General features: G+C 40.6%; 1 protein-coding gene across 7 annotated transcripts in view; it reads left to right on the top strand.

The window, feature by feature from the left end:
* LOC106868693 (ARF GTPase-activating protein GIT2) overlaps positions 1-21,842 on the top strand; it is a 77,007-nt gene that overhangs the window by 7,568 nt on the left and 47,597 nt on the right. For all 7 annotated transcript variants that reach the window (XM_089341201.1, XM_089341198.1, XM_089341199.1 and 4 more), the window contains exon 2: positions 2,449-4,367. In XM_089341201.1, the coding sequence (XP_089197327.1) occupies positions 4,310-4,367 (58 nt within the window). In that variant the 5' untranslated portion in view covers positions 2,449-4,309. The remainder of the gene's footprint in view (positions 1-2,448; positions 4,368-21,842) is intronic.

Below are 21,842 nucleotides of genomic sequence, written 5' to 3'. Positions count from 1 at the left end.
CTGGTGGCATGTAGAAAGCACCATACAAGCATGGTTGATGCCAGTGCCACCTGGCTGGCCCTCGTGCTGGTGGCATGTAGAAAGCACCATACAAGCATGGTTGATGCCAGTGCCACCTGGCTGGCCCTCGTGCTGGTGGCATGTAGAAAGCACCATACAAGCATGGTTGATGCCAGTGCCACCTGGCTGGCCCTCGTGCTGGTGGCATGTATAAAGCACCATACAAGCATGGTTGATGCCAGTGCCACCTGGCTGGCCCTCGTGCTGGTGGCATGTAGAAAGCACCATACAAGCATGGTTGATGCCAGTATCACCTGACTGGCCCTCGTGCTGGTGGCACGTAAAAACACCATTCAAGCGTGGTCGATGCCAGTGCCACCTGACTGGCTCTCGTGCTGGTGGCACATAAAAAGCACCATACAAGCATGGTTGACGCCAGTACCGCCTGACTGGCCCTTGTGCTGGTGGCACGTAAAAAACACCATTCAAGCGTGGTCGATGCCAGTGCCACCTGGCTGGCTCTCATGCTGGTGGCACATAAAAAGTGTCCACTACACTCTCAGAGTGGTTGGCGTTAGTAAGGGCATCCAGCTGTAGAAACCTTGCCAGATCAGATTGGAACCTGGTGCAGCCTTCTGGCTTGCCAGTCCTCAGTCAAACCATCCAACTCATGCCAGCATGGAAAGTGGACGTTAAACAACAACAACAATGATGATGATGATAGCACACCTCAGTTTAGTGCTACACTCCATTGACTATTTCCTTATAACTTCCTTAATAATTTGCATATTTATTTTAAATACATTCGGACAAATTCCAATCCACCAGAATATGTTAAGAATAAATATGTAAATGATTGGTTTGATTCTTGCTGTTCCCTATGCACGTGACCAATTTATTATTGGTCAATAGATTTCAGCATGGATCAGCAAACAATTTGTTTGCTGAAAGTATAAACAAGAGCTTTAAACTCTTGTTAGATTCCTTAGCTTGGGAGCGGGGGACTTTTACTGCTGAGACACAATGATGTCGAAACACTGGGTGTTCGAGAGTCCCTCATGCTTAATGAATTGAGTTTCAACACATATTTGTTGTAAAAGAGAAGTTGTTTTCCTCTGACGAAGCATAACAACAAATAGCATATTCACATTCGAATAGCATTAAAAGCAAATTTGCAAATCATTGTTCTGGTTCTTGCTGTTCGTCATGCGTGTAACCTTGTATTTCTAGATTCAATATAATTTATGCCTTTTTTCCCCAGAAATATGTTTAGATGTCAATTGTAGAAGTTATAATACAAAAAAAAAAATTCTTTTCTCTGGTTCAGAAAGAAAAATGTATACCTCTTTAACTGTTGAATAGCTTGCTCGTGAATGTCACATTCTTTTTATGCTATTCACAAAATTTATTGCATAAATTTGACAAAAAAAACTAAAAAATTTTTTATGTATTTGTCACCTTGGCGTAGGAGTGGCTGTGTGGTAAGTAGCTTGCTTACCAACCACATGGTTCCAGGTTCAGTCCCACTGCGTGGCACCTTGGGCAAGTGTCTTCTACTATAGCCTCGGGCTGACCAAAGCCTTGTGAGTGGACTTGGTAGATGGAAACTGAAAGAAGCCCATCGTATATATAGATATATACATATATGTATGTGTGTGTTTATGTATATATATATATGTATATGTTTGTGTGTCTGTGTTTGTCCCTCCAACATCGCTTGACAACTGATGCTGGATGAATATGTGTGTATGTGTGTGTGTGTGTGTGTGTGTATATATATATATATATATGTATATATACACACACACACACACACACACACACACACACACACACACAATCAAAGATACTTAAACCCTATATATATATATATATATATATATATATATGCACAACATGTATACACTTATATACACAAACTCTCTCTCTCTCTCTCTCTCTCTCTCTCTCTCTCTCTGTGTATATATATACACACACACACACACACATACATACGTTCACCTATTTGTTTTTGTATTTACATGCACAAATGAATACACACACACACACATACGCACACACGTCCACATATATCTGGTGTCCCGCACATAAAATCCTCTTTTATACTGCATTAACGTTGATTGTTCTGTTACAGGACATTGTGTGTGTGTCTGTGTCTGTGTATGAAAACACATTCAATACACAGTCTCTATATTTAAGAGAACGCATTCAATACATGTTTTGTTGTTTGTCAATTAGTTAGCATTACTACTACTACTACTGTTATTACTACTATTCCTACAGAGCCTACCATTAAGATTTGATCGTTTCAGTGTTTACTCTGTGCACACACACACACACACACACACACACATTCTGTCTCTCTCTATCTTTCCCCTCTCTCTCTCTCTTGTTTATCATGTTTTAATGTGTTTCCCTCTCTCTCTCTCTCTCTCTCTCTCTCTTCAGTTGCCATTAGTGTATGTAGCAGATAAGAGGACCCACTGCAAGCATCAATAACCAAGAGCAGCATCCGCCTCACACCACAACCACTACCATCATCGTCGTCATCATCATCATCGTCATCATCAGCGTCAGCCATTTACTGTTGTAAACAACAACATCAACACTACTACTACTACTACTACTACTACTACTACTACTTTTTGGAGTAATCTTTCTCTTTATATATATATACCTGTTTCTGTGGAAGATTAATGTTTGAGCACGTGTGTGCGTATAAAGAATAAAGGTGGAGCAATCAGGCAAGAACTTGAATCAGGACCAGATTAAAGGGACAGATAAGAATAAGAATTAACTTAACCCCCACCACCACCATCAGCTAACCAACAAAAATGTAAGACCCCCCCCAAAAAAAATAGATAACCCCCCCCCTAAAATCTACAATAATCTCAAAAGGCCTTTTCTACTCAGGCCTTCACCACCACCACCACCACCACCACCACCATCATCACTGGCAGCAGCAGCAGCAGCTGCAACAGTGTTAATTAATGCTGCTGTTTGTGTAATTTGTAAGTCTTGATGCAAGAAGTCTCTCTATCACGACCCTCTAGACCCTAAATATCCCCCCAGACTAAGACCTGACCCTGTCACGAATCTTAACAAATATTTGGGTATTTCTGAGTGATAAAAGGACCCAGCTGATCCATTTTTGAGAAAGGGTTTCTTTTTGTTCCCTAACTTATTCTCCTGTCGTTGTCCAACTCTTTCTTATCTTTTTCCCGTTTGTCCTGAGCAGAACCTATGAAGTTATTGTTGATGTTGTTAACGTCATCACATAACTAATTCAATTATTGATTTTTCTGACCTGTGTTCTCGTTCTCTCTCTCTCTCTCGTTCTGCTTGTTTGGATTAAACTGGACCTGTCTTGCTTTAAAAAAATAATAATAATAATAATAATAGAATTTGGTAAACTGAGCAGCCAGCCGGCTTTCTGTGCTGTTATTAGAACAATAAATAACAACAACAATATCTTAAGCAGTGAGATTGTCAACGACAACAACAACAGCATCACTCTTGCTCCACCTTGCCTGTCCCACCTCTAAAAAGGAAAGTAAACGTGAAGAAGAAAAGGAAGAAAAGATATTAAAAAGAACAGGACGAGGAATTCACAAAAAAAAAATTACAGAATAAATAAATAAATAAAATCATTTAGTCAAAAAAAAAAATTGATTGAAGACAAGAGGAAGTGGAATAAAAACAAAAATAATAGTTTTTTTTCTCTGAAGCTATTTATCTGATGGTAGGTCAATCAGAACAGAAGCAACAACAATAATTAATACCAGAGAATAGTTGTCGTCGTCATCACCATCACCACCATCATCATCGGCATCATCATTGACGCTCTTTGGTCGCTACAGCAACAGAAACCTCAGCCATGTGAAGAAAGAAAGAAGGACAAACAAACCGACCAGCTGCCACATCGATAATAATAAGAATATTAATAATAATATTAATAACAACAACAAAATAACAGCAACAATAACAGTTGCAACCACAAGAAGCTTGCTCCAGCTTGGCATGGCTGACAAAACTGGAGCCATCGTAGGTGATTAGTGGTGGCAGTTGTTTAATTTTTCTGCCTCTTCCTCGGCCCTTACAGCCGTTTCAAGCACAAACTGGTACCACTGGCAATTCATTCAGCTTTGCCCTGCGAGGATTAAGTTGATACTATAGTAATAATAATAATAATAATAAGTTGTTATTATTATTATTATTACTATTAATATTAGCAAGTAATAGTAGTAGTATTTATAATCAATTTTTCTTAAAAATAAATCCTGGAGATAAAGTTTAATAATACCCTCACATGTCCAGAGGAAATATTAGAATCACAGCGGAGGTCTGTGCCGATTGCTCGGCCCCTGGTAAGTACACCTTTTTTTTATCATATTTTTCTGTTTGCTTTGTTTCAGTCATTGGACTGCTGCCATGCTGGGGCACTGCCTCAAAAGGTTTAGTTGAAAAAAAATAATTGACCCCTGTACTTAATGCTTTTTTTTTTATGTCTGGTATTTATTTTATTGGTTTCTTTTTTTCTCTGCTAAGGTATAGGGATGTAAACAAACCAATACCAGTTGCTAGGTGTTTGTGTGGGGGTAACAAGTGTTAACATGCACACACACACACATGCACTCACAAACTTCATATCAAGATAAACAACACATGATCTTGCAGGTGGGGCCCAGTTAGAATTTTCTTCAGGCCGAGTAGCCCATCCCACTCAAAAGGTCCCTGAATAAGGGTTGTTTAAGGATGTTGAATGAAACACCCATGTTTCCAGAGGTGTATTATCCAAACCCCAAAGAATTCCTCTCAACACATGGCTATGATGCTCCCCCACTACTTCTGCTCATGATCAGAGACACACACATCGTCAGCCACCAAGGGACATAATCAACTGGTTAAGCTCAAACAACTGACAAGCAAATCTGTGGTATTGAGCAGAATATTTGCTGAAGCCCATCTTTTATACCAAGATATTATTATTATTATTGACTGAGAGAGCAATGCATGCTATAAAAGTGACACTGGGGTACAAATATGCGAAGCCCAGTATACATATCATATCTACCCATCTGATGGGGGTGCACCAGATGCATCTCAACCATATTATTATTATTAATGTCGAATTCTGCCGAGGTTGACTTTGCCTCTCATCCTTTTGTGATTGATAAATTAAGTACCAGTAACACACTGGGGTTGATGTAATCGTCTAGTCCCCTCCCCCAAAATTTCAGGCCTTGTGCCTTTAGTAGAAAGGATTATTATTATTAATTATTATTATTAATTATTATTATTAATTATTATTATTAATTATTATTATTAATTATTATTATTAATTATTATTATTAATTATTATTATTAATTATTATTATTAATTATTATTATTAATTATTATTATTAATTATTATTATTAATTATTATTAAGGTGGCAAGCTGGCAAAATCATTAGTGTATCAGAAAAACTGGTTAGTGGCATTTCGGGGTTGATAAAATAAGTACCAATTGAACACTGGGGTCAATGTAATTGATTTACTCACTCCCCTGAAATTGCTGGCCTTGTGCCAAATTTGAAACCATTATTATTATTATTATTATTATTATTATTATTATTACCTCTGCCTTTAGCAAAGGCAGAGGTATTGTTTTCAGTTCTGTTTGTTTGTTTGTTTGTCCATGGACAAGATATCTCAAGAACCGCTGGATGGATTCAGATGAAACTTTCAGGGATGTTTGGCCTCATGACTGGCACGAACTGATTAGATTTTGAGATCAATCCGGTATTGGAGAAGGATTCTGGATTATTTTTCTGGATTTTTTAACTTAATTTTTGAGAGCAGTCGGGTTCATTTTTAGTATTCTCATTTGTGAGAGCAGTGGAGTTTATTTCAGATATTCTCATTTTAAAAACCATCTCTAGTTGATCGTTGAGAGGATATTGATGTTGCCTTGGCGGAGGTTTGCACTCTCTGAGTGCTCTTGTTATTATTATGTTTATATCCTGGATTGGTTGTTGTATGGAGGGCAACAAGTGCTGTTAGTAATTAGCCAAGTTAATTAATCTCAGTTTTAAGAGATTTAGGATTAAGTATATTTCAGGCGGTTAGCACTGCTAAGGAGGTGGGGTGTGGAGTCTGTAAGCTCTTACTTCAGTTTACTGGTGGTTGAAGGAATGGTGTGTTAGTCTGTGGCCTCATTTTGACACCTTGGTAATGCTATTAGAAAAAAAGGCATGAATGTCTCAACAACTCTTCTGTCTCAGACACATTCCTCTCTCTCTCTCTCTCTGAATAATCAGTGGTGTTGGTCGCTTGTTTTTATTTGTTTCTAATCACAGAGTTGAAAATATATGGACTCTGCATTTAAAGGCAACTTGCTAAAGGGTAGACAAGAAGAGTCCTTGTAGACAATTGGTGGTTGGTGTGGTGGGAGTCACAGACATTCCGACTGCGACCATCCCATCAATATTCACACACTGTATCCAGGACTACATCAGAACATTTCCTTGTACAATGTTTAATATAGAAAGTGATTTGGTTGGTGTTTCTAGCAGCAGAAGAGTCCTAGTAGACAATTGCTGGTGGTTGTGGTGGGAGTCACTTGTTTAGCTTCAGGTCAGCTTTATTGAAGCATACTTACGAAAAGACATTCTAATTGCGACCATCCCATCCATATTTACACACTGTATCCAGGATAATATTGTTTCTGTTTACAATGTTTAATATAGAAAGTGATTTGGTTGCTGTTTCTAGGAGCAGATCGAACAGCAGCTGATAGGCTCACTTATTGGCATTGATCAGTGGATTGATCTGCTATTGATTATTAATGTCTGGCCGTACTTAATGTAGCCAGTTGGGTCAGTTATAGTAGTGTAGGATAGTGCTGGGATGGTGAGGAGTCCTGTGGCCTCTGAGGGTGTTGGTGGGGAGTCCTTGTGGACCCTGGTGATGGCGGGGACTCCCTGTGGCCCCTGGTGATAGCAGGGAGTCCCTGTGGCCCCTGATGATAGCAGGGAGTCCCTGCGGCCCCTGGTGATGGCGGAGACTCCCTGCAGCCCCTGGTGATGGTGGGGAGTTCCTGTGGTCCCAGGTGACAGCAGAGAATCCCTTTGGTTCCTAGTGGTGGTGGCGGAGAATACCTGTGGCCCCTGATGGCAGCTGCAAGGAGTCCTTTGGGTCCTGTTGGTGGCGGGGGAGTCCTTGTGCCATATTACATTACAGTAATACTAATCTCGTCACAACAGTAAGATGTAATGCGAGGAACATGTAACAACTATTTCCAGCAGGTCAAACAACCACATTGAAGCTCCTTCATCGGTTTGAAAGGTCATGGCTGTGTTTCTCAACCATTTTTTTTTTTTACCTATGGACCTCTTTGATTCCTGTTTTACTCGGAGTACTGACAATTCAGCGCATGTAATATATGTAATTCTTTTTGTATGTTTTATATCTTTACTCATTTTTAAATAAATAATTGGAATTTTTCCTTATTTTTTCATCATCCCAAACATAACCTCTACCTGAGTTCAACAAGATACCCTGTGCTGAATCGTCATGTCACGTTTTACTCAGATGGACACACACACACACACACAGAAAAGAATTTTGATTGCCAGACTCCTCAATGAAAAATTATAGAACTTTAGTTTGCTAACCCCTCCCACCAGTACCCCACCCCACCCCACCATTCTCCTCCCCTTCCCCTTCTCCTTCCTCACCCCTTACATTCTTTCCTTCTCCTATATACACCCCACCACCACCACCACCATCTCCACATACATGCATGCTTCTAAAGTTTTTCTATCAATTCCATAATTCCAACTCAAATTTCAAAATATCTCTCTTAATAGTGCTGACAGAACAGAATAATCACAAAATTGGAATTAAAACGAAAAAAAATAAACGAGAAAGTCTAAGATTCTTTATCAGCATTTCCTTTGCTTCTGTTTCTGCCCTGCTAAAGTTAAGACTTACCACCTGCTCCAAGAGATTTCTTTGATTCAAGATGTAGACCATACTACCACCACCACCACTACTAATGATTATGGTGATGATGATAATGTTTCTACTATAGGCACAAGGTCTGAAACTTTGAGGGAGAGGGGCTACTTGATTACATTGACCCCAGTGTGCACCTGGTACTTATTTCATTGACTCCAAAAGGATAAAAGCCAAAATTGACCCCGGTGGAATTTGAACTCCAAATGTAAGGATGGGCGAAATATTGTTAAGTGTTTTGTCTGGTGTGCTAAGGATTCTGCCAGCTCACTGCCTTAATAATAATAATAATAATAATTATAATAATAATATTTATTTCTTTATTGCCCTCAGGGGGCTAAACATAGAGGGGGACAAACAAGGACAGACAAAGAGATTAAATAAATTACATCAACCCCAGTGTTCAACTGGTACTTAATTTATCGACCCCAAAAGGATGAAAGGTAGTGTCAACCTCTGCAGATTTTGAACTTAGAATATTAGTAATCTTTTCTACTATAAGCACAAGGCCTGAAATTTGGGGGAGGGGGATTGTCGATTTCATCGACCCCAGTGCATAACTGGTACTTATTTCATTGACTCCCGAAAGGATGAAAGGCAATGTCGACCTTGGTGGAATTTGAACCTTGGTGGAATTTGAACTCAGACTGTAGCGATGGGCGAAATACCACTAAGCATTTCGTCCAGCATAGTAACAGTTCTGCCAGCTCACAACTTTATTCAGCTAATAATAATAATGTCATCATTATTAGGTATGGCTGTGCGGTTAAGAAGCTTGCTCCCTAACCACATGGTTTTGGGTTCAGTCTCACTGTGCAGCACTTTGGCCAAATGTCTATGACAGTCTTAGGCCAACCAGTGCCTTGCAAGTGAATTTGGTTGATGGAAAGTGTGTGTGTGTGTGTGTGTATTTGTTCTCTCCACCTCCAGCACTGCTTTGCAACTTGTGTTGGTTTATTGACATCTCTGTATCTTCAGCTGTTCGCCAAAAAGAAAAGAAGAAACTGCTAGAATAAGTACCAGACTTGAGAAAAAAAAAAGAACAAAAGCGAAAAGTACTGGACTTGGTTTGTTTGACTGAACTTTTCAAGGTCGTGCTCCATTATGGCCACAGTCTAATGCCTGGAAAAATAAAAATAAAAGTATTCTTGTTATTGGTAAAAATTTTGGTGGATTTAACTTCTCTTTACTTTGTTTCCCAGAATTGATTTAAATTTAGCAGCAACCAAATATTGGGAATCGTTAAAAATTATAATTATTGTTACTAATGTAATTACAATAATCTACTGTACCTATTATCATCATCATCATAACTGTTATCACCACCGCCGTTCTCATCACTATTATCATCATCATCACCACCACTGTCATCATCATCATCATCATCATCATCACCACCACTGTCATCATCATCATCATCACCACCACTGTCATCATCATGAGGTCAATGGGTTCAGAGAATTATTAGTGTCAAATGATATTCCTTGTAGTATTTTTAGATTGGGACTTCACAATTCCGAGTTCCTGTCTTTTATCTTTCCAGGGGTTGGGACAGGGGCGGGGGGGTTTTGGGTGGTATGTCAACGAAATAAAGTACCAGTCAAATACAACAGGTTGGTACGGGTCAGCTGTACATCATTTTAACCCTTTGCCTGTCCAAAGCACTAACATCTATGCTCGTTTTCCCCACTTCTAATTAGCCCTCATTTTATATATCATCATCACCATTTAATGTCAGTTTTCCATGCTGGCATGGTTTGGACAGTTTGATGGGCTGGCACATCAGAAGTCTGTACCAGGCTTCACTGTCTGTTTCGACATGGCTTTTACTGATGGATGCCCTCCTTAATACCGACCCCCCCCCCTTACACATCAGACTGAGTGCTTTTGTTTCATAAGTCTTCAGTCACTTTGGTAGTTGCAAAAAAACTCAAAACCAATATTAAGCAGTATTTCTTCCTGCTCTTCATATTCTGAGTTCAAATCCTGTCGAGGTCAGCTTTCAGTTCCATTTCTCTAGGGTTCATAAAGTACCAGTTACGTGCTAGTGTCAATGTAATTGACTCATCCCCCTCCCCTCAAAATTGATGGCCATGTATCTAAATTAGAACCAGTTAGCATTATTATCACTCATTATAATTATTTGATTTTCTATTATTTATTTCCCTATAATTATATAAATTACAATAAAAAAGGAAATTAATAAGAGAAGAGCAGACAGGAAAGAAGGGCAGCGGTTGGATTGCTTAAGTTGTGAGTGTGAAAGCATGTGGAATCTGTTGTCTCGAAGCCGAGAGCATCTTAGATGTTTTTGTTTGGCCCAGAGGTTCTCAACCAGGGTACATATGACCCCTGGGGATTCATGCAAGCAAAGTAGTAAACTGGGTGTCCACAGCTGGTATTTTAGGGATCCATGAAAGAATTTTGCTTCAGGTATATTTATTGAGGGGAAACATCGAGGTGTCCTTCGCTAATGTTTTGCACAGTTTGACATGTTTTCAGCCACTGAAACCTGTTCTCTCAGAGAGTTCTTTTGTGAACCTGAACAAGGCGCAGGGGTAAGGATGGAGTGTGGTAAGAAGCTTGCTTCCTGACCACATGGTTCTTGGTTCAGTCCCACTACCTGGCACCTTGGCCAAGTGTCTTCTACTCTAGTCTAGAGCTGACCAAAGCCTTGTGAATGGATTTGGTAGATGGAAACTGAAAGAACCTCATTGTATGTATATATATATATATACACATACACACACAGACATATATGTATGTATATATTTATGTGTACATGTCTTTGTGTCTGTCTCCCCTCATCACTGCTTGACAAGCGATGTTGATGTGTTTACATCCCCATAGCTTAATGGTTCGCCAAAAGAGTCTGATAGAATAAGTACTAGGCTTATAAAGAATAAGTCCTAGGGGTCAATTTCTTCAACTATAAACAGCCTTTGAGGCGGTGCTCCAGCAAGGCCGCAGTCAAATGACTGAAACAAGTAACATAATAAAAAGCTAAATTCCACTGATATCGGAATAAATAATCTTTACAGAGTTTACGACGAAGAGATATTGGCTTTTGGTTACATCTCTCCGTCACTTTTGACAGTTCTCAGGTTACCTCAATTTCCTTCACAGGGATGAGAGACAATAAGTAAATGAGTGCCGAAATAACCTTAGCAGGGTGTTAAGATTACACATACTAGTGGTGGAAGGACGATATTGCTACTTAAAAGACCCTGGGTATTGTTGATGATGGCGGTTAGAGGGAGCAAGATAGGGGACAGTGTGTGGAGTGATGTTATATAATGAGATTGGCTGAGAAGAAAAGACTTGGTCTGTAAAAGATGGACAGGAGTAGGTGGTTAGCAGTCAGAGCACCTGTGAAAATAAAATTCCTTTCAAGTGTTTAGAAAAGCCGCCCCACCCACCACCACCACCTGCCATGGGTGACCTGATAAGCAGTGGAAATGGGTGTTCTTGTAGTATATTAGCCAGGGGGTAAGGATAGAGTGGTGCTGACAGATAGAAAGGTCTTTCAGGAAGCTGTAACCTTGACTAGCAACAAAAGGATTCTTTCTCTGAGTGAAGGGGCAGCTTTTTTGGTGTTTGAAGTGTGTGATGTGCGATGCTGCGTGGTTGAGTAACACAGGCATTGAATATAGGGGATGTGTTAAGGGCTGGAGTGGAAAGAAGGTGGGTATGTGCTGCTGAATGCTTTTCCATTTTCCTTTAGCCCTTGGACTCATAAGACCTGGATAATGGAAAGCTGGGAGTGGATAGAACTAATGAATGGAGAAGATCAAAGAAGGCGTGGGTAGAAATTGGTGAAAGAGAGAGCTGGTCTCAGGATGTTGAACCTGACGAATGAGATAACAAAGGAAGGCAACAAGTGGGAGATGTTGTGCTAGGGAAGACCTGTCCATTCCGTGCAAGCTTGGCAGAACAGACACGAAAATGATTACACAGAGTTGTATGAATGTGTTTTGGTATTAGTATAGACGTGATTCATGTTGATCGAGACACAGACAAACAGACAGACATTGTGCAATTTCTGTTTACTTTCTCTGTCTTCATCTTTATATTAGAGGAAGATGAGACTCAGTGTGTGTGTGTGAGAGAGAGAGAGAGAGAAAGAGAGACGGTGGTGTGGGGCAGTGTAAATAGCTATAATGGTATTCTACTTGACTAATCAATTAAACATTTCTTGGTTATGTGAGTCACAATGATTGTTTCTTCTTCCCTTTCGTTTTCCTTCTCTCTCTCTCTCTCTCTCTCTCTCTCTTCTTATCTCCCCACTATTATCTTTGCTCTCCTATCATGTCTTTCCCCCTCATCTAACTCTTCTTCCTAATTCTTCCACCACCCTCCACACACTCTTAACCACCACCACCACCACCACTTCACATTTCATAAAAAGGGTTTCCCCTCCCCCCATTCCTTTCACCAGGTCTTTTTGGGCAATTCCCTCTTCCTCCTCTCCTGTGAAACTCTACTTCTCACCACTGGTACCAGCGGCCCTCTAAACCATCACCATCACCACCACCACCACCACCACTAACCACTACTCTCAACTACTTCCACAGTAGTAGTAGTAGTAGTAGTAGTAGTAGTAGAGAGAGGAGCAGAGGAAAACAGTAATGTCCATTACTATTAACCCTTACTGATCCCCACCTCCCAAACCACTACCATCATCACCACCTACTTTCACTATCAGCACCACCACCATCACTATCAGCTCCATCATCACCACCATCTCCACTACTGAAAATATGACTCACCTCCACCCCCTCTCCCCAGCCCACACACAACCCTCATCTACTGCATCATCGTCATCATGTTCTCAACTGTCCCTGTGAATGTTTCCCTCTCCGGTTCGCCCACCCACCTTATTTATTTTACTTCGTCCCTATCCCTCCCTTGCCCCCTCCCCTCATCGTGTTTACATCCATCAGCCATTTCATGGAATTCTGCTGCACCCTGGGCCAGTGACAGTAAATGTGCATTGCTGTGCATGGCGATGCTGTCATGCACATGTAATATCCGACTGCCTCTTCTTGCTGCTCTGTAAAATAACTATACACATATGTGCATGTGTGTGTGCATGTGTGTGTGTGTGTGTGTGTGTGTATATGTTGCCTTTCAGTTCGTTTTTTTTTTAATATTTTTTTTTACTACATATGCATTAATCATCATCATCATCATCATCGTTTAACATCCCTTATCTGAATCATTATTATTTGCGATGTGTATAATATAACATGATAGATATTTTCCGTAATGTAGAATTGAAATCAATTTAGTGAATACTTGTTAACAAGTGGATGCTGAGTGGATTAAAAAAAAAAGATAAGAAATAAATAAACAGTCAATAATATGTTGAAGTGTCGACATAGCGTGGGTGTGTGGTAAGAAGCTTGCTTCCCTACCAAATGGATCCTGGTTCAGTCTCACTGCATAGCAACTTGCGCAAGTGTCTTCTACAACACCCTCGGGCTGACCAAAGCCTCGTGAGTGGATTAGGTAAACAAAAACTGAGTACCGCATTAGAAGTACTCAGCACAAACACGCATACACACACACTGTCAAGTGGTTGGTGTTGGGAAGGGCATCCAGCTGTAGGGACCAAGCCAAAGCAGACTGGGACCTGGCGCAGCTTGCCAGCTCTGGTCAAACTGTCCAACCCTCGCATTATCTGCGACCACTGATGAATAAATCAGTGATAAACAATGGTAGATGTCTTATTAGTCCTTTTAAATTTGGCTATAAAAACACAAGTTTTTAAAGGGTGTAGAGCAGTGTTTCTCAACCTTTTTACCCCTGTGTAACCTTTAAAATAAATTACATGTCTCAAGGAAGCCCTGCACAAAAGAAATTATATACCATAACTTTTTCATATTTTTTTTCATCGTAGTTCAAGTAGTAAATATATATATATATATATATATATATATATATATATATATATATATATATATGGAGTAGTACCTCGGTTTTTGAACAACTCTGATCACATATCGTGGTTTATCTCTGGTCTTTCTCATATTCATTTAATACAGTAGTACCTTGGTTTACGAGTGCCTCTGATCACGAATAGATCATGCTTTATATATATATATATATATATATATATATATATATATATATATATATATATATATATATACACATCTGTATATATACATACATACATATATATATAAAGCATGATCTATTCATGATCAGAGTTGTTCGAAAACCAAGGTACTACTCTGTGTGTGTGTGTGTGTGTGTGTGTGTGTGTGTGTGTATATATATATATATGGTTGTTGTATTTTTTTTGATAACATAATAGGTTAGATAGGATGATGTCTATATTACAATAACCAATGATATGTTGTGCATGTGTAGTAATATTACCATCATGAAATTGACATTAGCTTATCTCACTCTTTCTTGTGGAACCCCTAGAAACCTTTTGTGGAACGTTACGGTTCCGGGGAAGCCCAGTTGAGAAACACTGGTGTATAGGAATGAAGCTGGTTTCGAGCATCATCAGTTATCAGTTGGAGAGGCATGAAGGCAACAGCAGCATGATTTGATCTTAGAATATTAAACAATTTAGTCTGACGCCCTTACTGATTCTGTTGTTCCAGTGACCTTTATAATATACAGTAATAAGAGTACAGATTTTAGGAGAGGTGTGGTACCAGTTTTTAATTGATACCCTGGTGCTTAACCTAGTTTCGCCCTAGAACGGTGAACTTAGATCTGTGATGGCAATTTTTTTCTTTTTTCTTTCTTTTTCTTTTTTTTTTTGCTCTCTTTATTTTTCTTTCCTGGCATGTCAGAAATTTAATTTCTTTCATAATCCTTTTATTGAAGTGTCACTTTACATGTGTGCAGCGACACTTCAATAATGCAGTTGTTTCCAATGGCCATGTATCAAAACGATGGATTAGTTTACATAAAAACACTAGTCTGAATGAACAGTTAGGTTTTTTTTCTGATGAGATTTGAAATTTTTCAGTTTTTTTAAGTATTCAGCCTCAATTTTTTTTAATGTTCAGCTGAAATATATATATATATATATATATATATATATATATATATATATATTTGTTCATAGAAAAACATGTAATCGTTACCAATATAGCAAGAGATTTCACCGAAAAAGGTCTAAATTAGACTCCTTAAGGATCATTCTCAAATATAGCCTTATACAGAAATGTTGACATAGGAATAAATTTCAATAATAATGGATATTAGCGTCAGAACTCTCTTTTAAATTTAAAACTTTGGATATATATATATATCATCATCGTCGTCGTCGTCGTTTAATGTCTGCTTTCCATGCTAGCATGGGTTGGACGATTTGACTGAGGACTGGTGAACCAGATGGCTGCACCAGGCTTCAATCTGATTTGGCAGAGTTTCTACAGCTGGATGCCCTTCCTAACGACAACCACTCCAAGAGTGTAGTGGGTGCTTTTACGTGTCACCGGCACGAGGACCAGTCAGGCGGTACTAGCAACGGCCACGCTCAACATGGTGTTTTTTACATGCCACCTGCACAGGAGCCAGTCCAGCGGCACTGGCAACGACCTCGCTCAAATGATTTTCTAACGTGCCACCAGCACAAGTGCCAGTAGGCGACGCTGGCAAAAGAGACCAATGGAATAAGTAGTAGGCTTACAAAGAATAAATCCTGGGGGTTGATTTGTTCAACTAAAGGCAGTGCTCCAGCATGGCCTACGTGTGTGTGTGTGTGCAGGGGCGTAGCTAGGGTAAGTGGCATCCAGGACAAGCATCAAAACTGTGACCCCCACCCCCACCCCACCTAAAATGCAGTGCATGCATTTTGTGAGGTCAAGTAAGGAAACCCATTCTGTCTAGTTGCGTGATGGCAATAAGCAAAACAAACCCTGCCTTTTTAAATGGCTTAATTAGAAAAATTGGCCAAAATTGCACCCCCCCACTCCTGCTCAAATTGGCACCCAGGGCATGTGCCCTGGGTGCCCTACCCTAGCTAGGCTCCTGTGTGTGTGTGTGTGTGTGTGTGTGTGTGAATGCATGTCCACAACTTGTTTACAGCCTCCCAAATAATCACATCGCTGTTAACAGCACAGCAAGCACCAAGTTGCCTCCCCCGGCAACTTTCCTCTTGCCCCCCCAACCTCTTAACGCCTTACCTCATATGTTCCGTTCCTGTTATCTCACTAGGTGTAGCGAAGTGGGAAGCAGAGGAGGGGTGAGCTGAGAGGTTGTAGTCTTCTTCAGGTACCATCTTCTCATTCCTCATCATATTACTAGTCAACAGTGGCGGCGGTGGGGGGACGAAGGGGGTAGGTGGGTGGGAGTAGTGAGGGCAGACAGGATATCGGCGGTGGGGTGGCAGTGATGGTGGGGGAACAGAGTAGAATATGTGTGTGTGTGTGTGTAGGGGAATTGGTGGTGGTGGGCGTGGGCTGATGAAGTCTTTTCTGTCTTTCTACTTCTGCATGATTTTTTGTGTTTCTGACACACAAACCAACCCAACCCAACCCTGGCCCACTCCACTCCACCCTCTCACTCTCTCACCCCCTCTCTTACATATTGTCTCTCCCCTTCCTCCTCCACATCTCACCAGTAACTCTATGCCTTTTTTGTTTCTCTCTCTTTCTCTCTGCCAGCCTCTCACTGCAACCCTTTCGCTTGTCCCCTTGTTACTCCCTTCCCCTCCCCTCCCATCACTTTACTGCACATCGTTTTTACTGTTGCACCCTTTTTTCATGCATACACGTCACCACCACCTCCCTCTTTCCACTGTACCCTTTGGGGGTCTTTCTCTAGCCACCTCATTCTCTCTCTCTCTCTCTCTCAATTTTTGTCTCCACTTCTGTCTCTTTTCCTTTACCTTTCCTCTCTCTCTCTCTCTCTTACTGCATTCATTTATCTCTTTCTTTCTTACTATACTTCTTTCTCTCCCTCTTCTCTCTCTCTCTCTCACTGCACCTGTCTCTTATTTCCCCCCACCTCTCTCTCACTGCATCCCTTCATCTCTTTCCTCCACCTCACTCACTGCATCCTCTTGTCTCTCCCTCTTACTTCCCCCTCCCTTTTTGTCTCACCGTCACCCCCACCCTGTCACTTTCATTTTACCTCCCCCTTCTCTATCCCCACACACCAGCACTTCACACTTCTCTTATCTTCTCTGTCTATTTCCATCACATTCTTCTGTTCCTACTCCTACTGTCATCCCTCTTAGTCGGCTCTCTTAACCTTCTCTCTCTCTCTCAGCATTTACACCACCACCACCTATACCACCACACCGCCGCTGCCACCACTTCGACTCTTTTACCATCTTTTACCCCTAACCCATCACTACAAACCCACGCACAATCTTCCATCTCATCCTTTAATCTTCCATTTTGTCCCTTAACCCAGTTTCTGAGTGTTGCATGATGGGAAATAATAATGCTGGCAAGGAGGGATGTTAATAATGTGTGTGTGTGTGTGTGTGTATGTGTGTGGTGAAGAGAAATCTTCAGTTTATCTTTGTGTGTGTATGTGTGAGTGTATCCCTCATTTCGAATTATCTCTTAACGCATGCATGCACATGCGTGTGTGCACTTGCACGCGCACACATACATACAGACGAGCGTTATTCTCTTGGCCTATGCATGCACATGGTTGTATGCATATTTACAAGTGAGAACACATGTTCAAGCTTTTGCGCTTACATGCGTGCACATAGTTGCACAGCTACGGTACAAGTTTGAATATGTGTGTGTGTGTATGTAGGTTTATGTGTGTGCATGCATGTGTGTGTGTGTGTGTGTTTACATATACACACATGCACACACGTTTCTATATACATACATACATAAACATATATACCTTTGTGATCTTAGAAAAATGTTGCTTCCCGTCCACACCACCCACCTACTACACCTTGGCCATTATCATCTAGCCATCATCCTCATCATCACAATCGCCATTCCATTGTAGCATCCATACAATGTCTTCTCCACCCAGCCCACACCCATCTGTCTTCAATTCTATATTTTTGTTTTATGGTGACGTAGCTGCATGGTCGAGGGAAGAAGCTTGCTTTCCAACCACGTGGTTTCAGTTTCATTCCCACTGTATGGCACTTTGGATAAGGAATGTTTTCTGCTATAGCCCCAGGCCAGCCGATTCCTTGTTAGTGAATTTGGTAGGTGGAAACTGTATGGAAGCCCATCATACACACACTATCACACACACATACTTACATATATGTATTTTACGGTGGCACGTAAAAAGCACCATCCGAATGTGGATGATGCCAGCCCCGCCACCCCGACTGGCTCCTGTGCTGGTGGCACGTGAAAAGCACCATCTGAACGTGGTCGATGCCAGTGCCACCGGACTGGTTCCTGTGCTGGTGGCACGTAAAAAGCACCCACTACACTCTTGGAGTAGTTGGCATTTAGAAGGGCATCGAGCTGTAGAAACATTGCCGGATCAGATTGGAGCCTGGTGTGGCCTCTTGGCTTGCCAGTCCCCAGTCAAACCGTCCAACCCATGCCAGCATGGAAAACGGACGTTAAACGATGATGATGATGATGAAAAAATAAAGTAAATTTTGAATGCAGGATACCTGTGAAAACAGCCTGGGCAGCTACAGAGAATTGAACCCTACATAAACACACAAACACACACGCACACGTATATCTTTGTGTTAGTGTTTGTCACTACCCCTACCATTTGACAGCTGGTGTTGGTTTGTTTATGTCCCTGTAACTTTGCAGTTCAGCAAAAGACACTGAGTGGTCAGCTTTTGCCGAACGACCTGCACAAATAATTTGTTTATTGTGATCGAATATATTCATGTCGTATTTTAGCTCACTCTCTCCATCAAATCAATGTTACCTGAACAGGTGCACAACGTACCACGTGTCAGGTGTTGAAGTGATTGCAGACCAATGCGAGATGAAGTGTTTTGTTCAAGTGCACAACATTGTTCAAAATCGTGTTTGACATTAAAAAGCTATGATAAAATTGAAAATCATAATGAAAAATTTGTAATAAAAAAGTTTTAAAAAGTTGCCCACTGGAGATTCCCTGCGGTGAAGTGATGACAATGACCTTACTAGACATGGTCAGATTTTGTTTGTTCTTTCTTGGGATGGGAGTTGATAAAATATTGATATAGTACTTGGGAATTTCAGCTTCCTAAGGAGCAAATGCCAGCAACATAGATCAGAACCCCTTAGACCTCATGTCTTGAGCAATATCTTATAGCAGATTTTAGCTCTTTCCCCTCATTCTTTGGTCTCCAGCTTTCATAGAAAGGCCTTCACCAGATAGAAACCCCAGCTAACAATCTCTGTAGCAGACAGACTTCCTTGCTTTTTAAGCAGACATCTAAGTATGTGGGTTATTTTGCTCATAGTTGTTTTCATAGCAAATGTTTTTACACACAGTAGGGGCTGTTACCCTTCTCCCTTTACCTCTCTGGCACAGAGACAAAAGAATGGTACCAATCCCCCCTACATAGGTGGAGAAAGGGAGGTGCTCTCCAACAGCAGATATCAAAAAAGAAAAAAAGAAAGAAAGAAATTGCTTGCCTGTTGTCTGCAGGTATGTTACAGTTGAAGAAAGCTGTTAATCACGGACAGGGCCTTCCAGGTTTGAGTGGAGGGGAGTGTAGCAGGAGGGGTAGCATCCCTGCTGTGTGAAAACATTTGCTATGAAAAGCAAAGCAACCTATGTACCTGGCTGCTTCTCTCAGACAAGCAAAGGATGCTCTCTGGGAGTCCTTCTCATGAAAGGTGCTTCTGTGGAAGCTGGAGAGACCAAAGAATGATGGAAAGAACATGAGAGATTGCGAAAGACATGAGGTCTAAAGGGCTAATGGTCTTTGCTGCTGGCCTGTGTTTCTTGGGAAAGTGAAATTCCTTTATGCTTAATATTTAACCCACCCCCTGCTGGACCCCAGAAGGACGAAAAGTAAATCTGACATCACCCCTCTCAACCGGAACTAAACGGTTGGGGAGCAAGTTTCTTACCCACGCAACTGAGTTTTGATCTTTGTAGGATCTTTAGTTTCAAATTTCTGTTTTGAGATCAAATCCTGCCATTTCAGCCCCATGGCTTTATGTATGTATGCATGCACACACACACATATCTGTCTGCTCACCTACCCCCCTTACACAAACACACATACATAGAAACACACACATGCACACACTTGTACAGACACGTACGTAGAAACACACACTCACATACAAATGCACATGAACTCATACAAACACACGCACTCATATACAAACGCACACATGCAAATACTCACACACACACACATACAAATGCACACACGCATACGAGCACACACAAACACACACAGACACGCACAAACACACACAGACACGCACAAACACACACGAACACACACAAACACACACACATATATATATATATATACATATATATATATTCTCAATTTAATGCATTCCGAATGATAATGGCAAACTAGAACAATTATATGCAAAGCTAGAATGCTGCCCACCACCCCTGCTTTGTTTGCATCTAAATAGTTTTGTTATTGTGGTAATAAAATACATATTCAAATATTTTAATGATGTTATTCATAAACAGATGACATTAATAATGCTGCTGATGATGATGACGATATTAATATTAATGATGATAGATAATGACAGCATCTCGTGATCACGACCACAAAATTGGTCTCTCTCTCTCTCTCTCTCTCTGTCTCCCTCTCTCTCTCTCTCTCTCTTTCTCTCTCTCTCTCTCTGTCTCCCTTTCTCTCTCTCTCTCTCTGTCTCCCTTTCTCTCTCTCTCTCTTTCTCTCTCTCTCTCTCTGTTAAGCTGACCAACAAAAGTAATTGCTTTTGTTTCATATGTTCAAGTTTTAAATAATAGGAGCTAGTTTTATAAGGTTTCCCGATGTAGGTACAAATTGTGTATTGGTTGGAGTATTGTCCCACTGTGGGGAATCTTGCGCAAGTGTCATTTAACATGGCCCCAAGGCAACCCCATCTTTGCAAGTGAAACTGGTTAAACCAGGGCCCACAACAGAAAGTGTCCTCAATAGCCTTCTTGATACCAACCTGGCTGAAACCGCCTCTGGCTCTGTAGTACAAATGTCTTGTTTTCAAAAGTCCTGAATTAAAATCTTCCACCAAAACCTTAGTCACAATTTATGTTCCTAACACTAGCTTAATGATAACGAAGATATTTTACTAAATTCTTTGTTATATTTAAAATTAATTGAAAGAAGCACAGAGCATCTCAACAGAAATGCGGTAACGAAAGGGTTAATCAGATTGTTTTGAATTAATCAAGTATTACCTTGTACCTTTGAGATTACAATGATGTTTATTTGTTTAGGGTAGGCATGATGTTTTAGGGTAGGAGATTACATTGTAAGCCAGTTTGAACAATAAAACAAGTAGAATATTTCGCCCAGATATAGCTGGTTTAAATGCTAAAGGGTTAAAGTGTAGGGATGTGAGGTCCTAGTCCTGTCTCACCAAGGATTATTCAACCTCTTCAGTGTTGATGTTGTGAGAAAAAAATCCAACTAGTATACAATCTGTGAAGTAGTTGATGTTAGGAAGGGCATCAAAACCACAGAAACTACTTTCAAATAGACATCACTAGAGGGGAATGAAAAGAAAGACCGAAAATTACAAGGTGCAGAACATTTATAATTGATAAGATTGAGGCCAAAATGCAGAGAAATGCATGGCCAAATGCAGAGAAATGCATGGCCAAAATGCAGAGAAATGTATGGCCAAAATGCAGAGAAAACTGCAGTTGACAGAAATGAGTGATATTAATTTGCTGTCTAAAGTGTTCGAGAATACTGGAGGAAGTGAACTG

The sequence above is a fragment of the Octopus bimaculoides genome, chromosome 24, assembly GCF_046866305.1.
Source record: "Octopus bimaculoides isolate indiv1 chromosome 24, ASM4686630v1, whole genome shotgun sequence".
Classification (NCBI taxonomy): Eukaryota; Metazoa; Mollusca; class Cephalopoda; order Octopoda; family Octopodidae; genus Octopus; species Octopus bimaculoides.
This window is presented reverse-complemented; position numbering and strand designations above follow the sequence as displayed.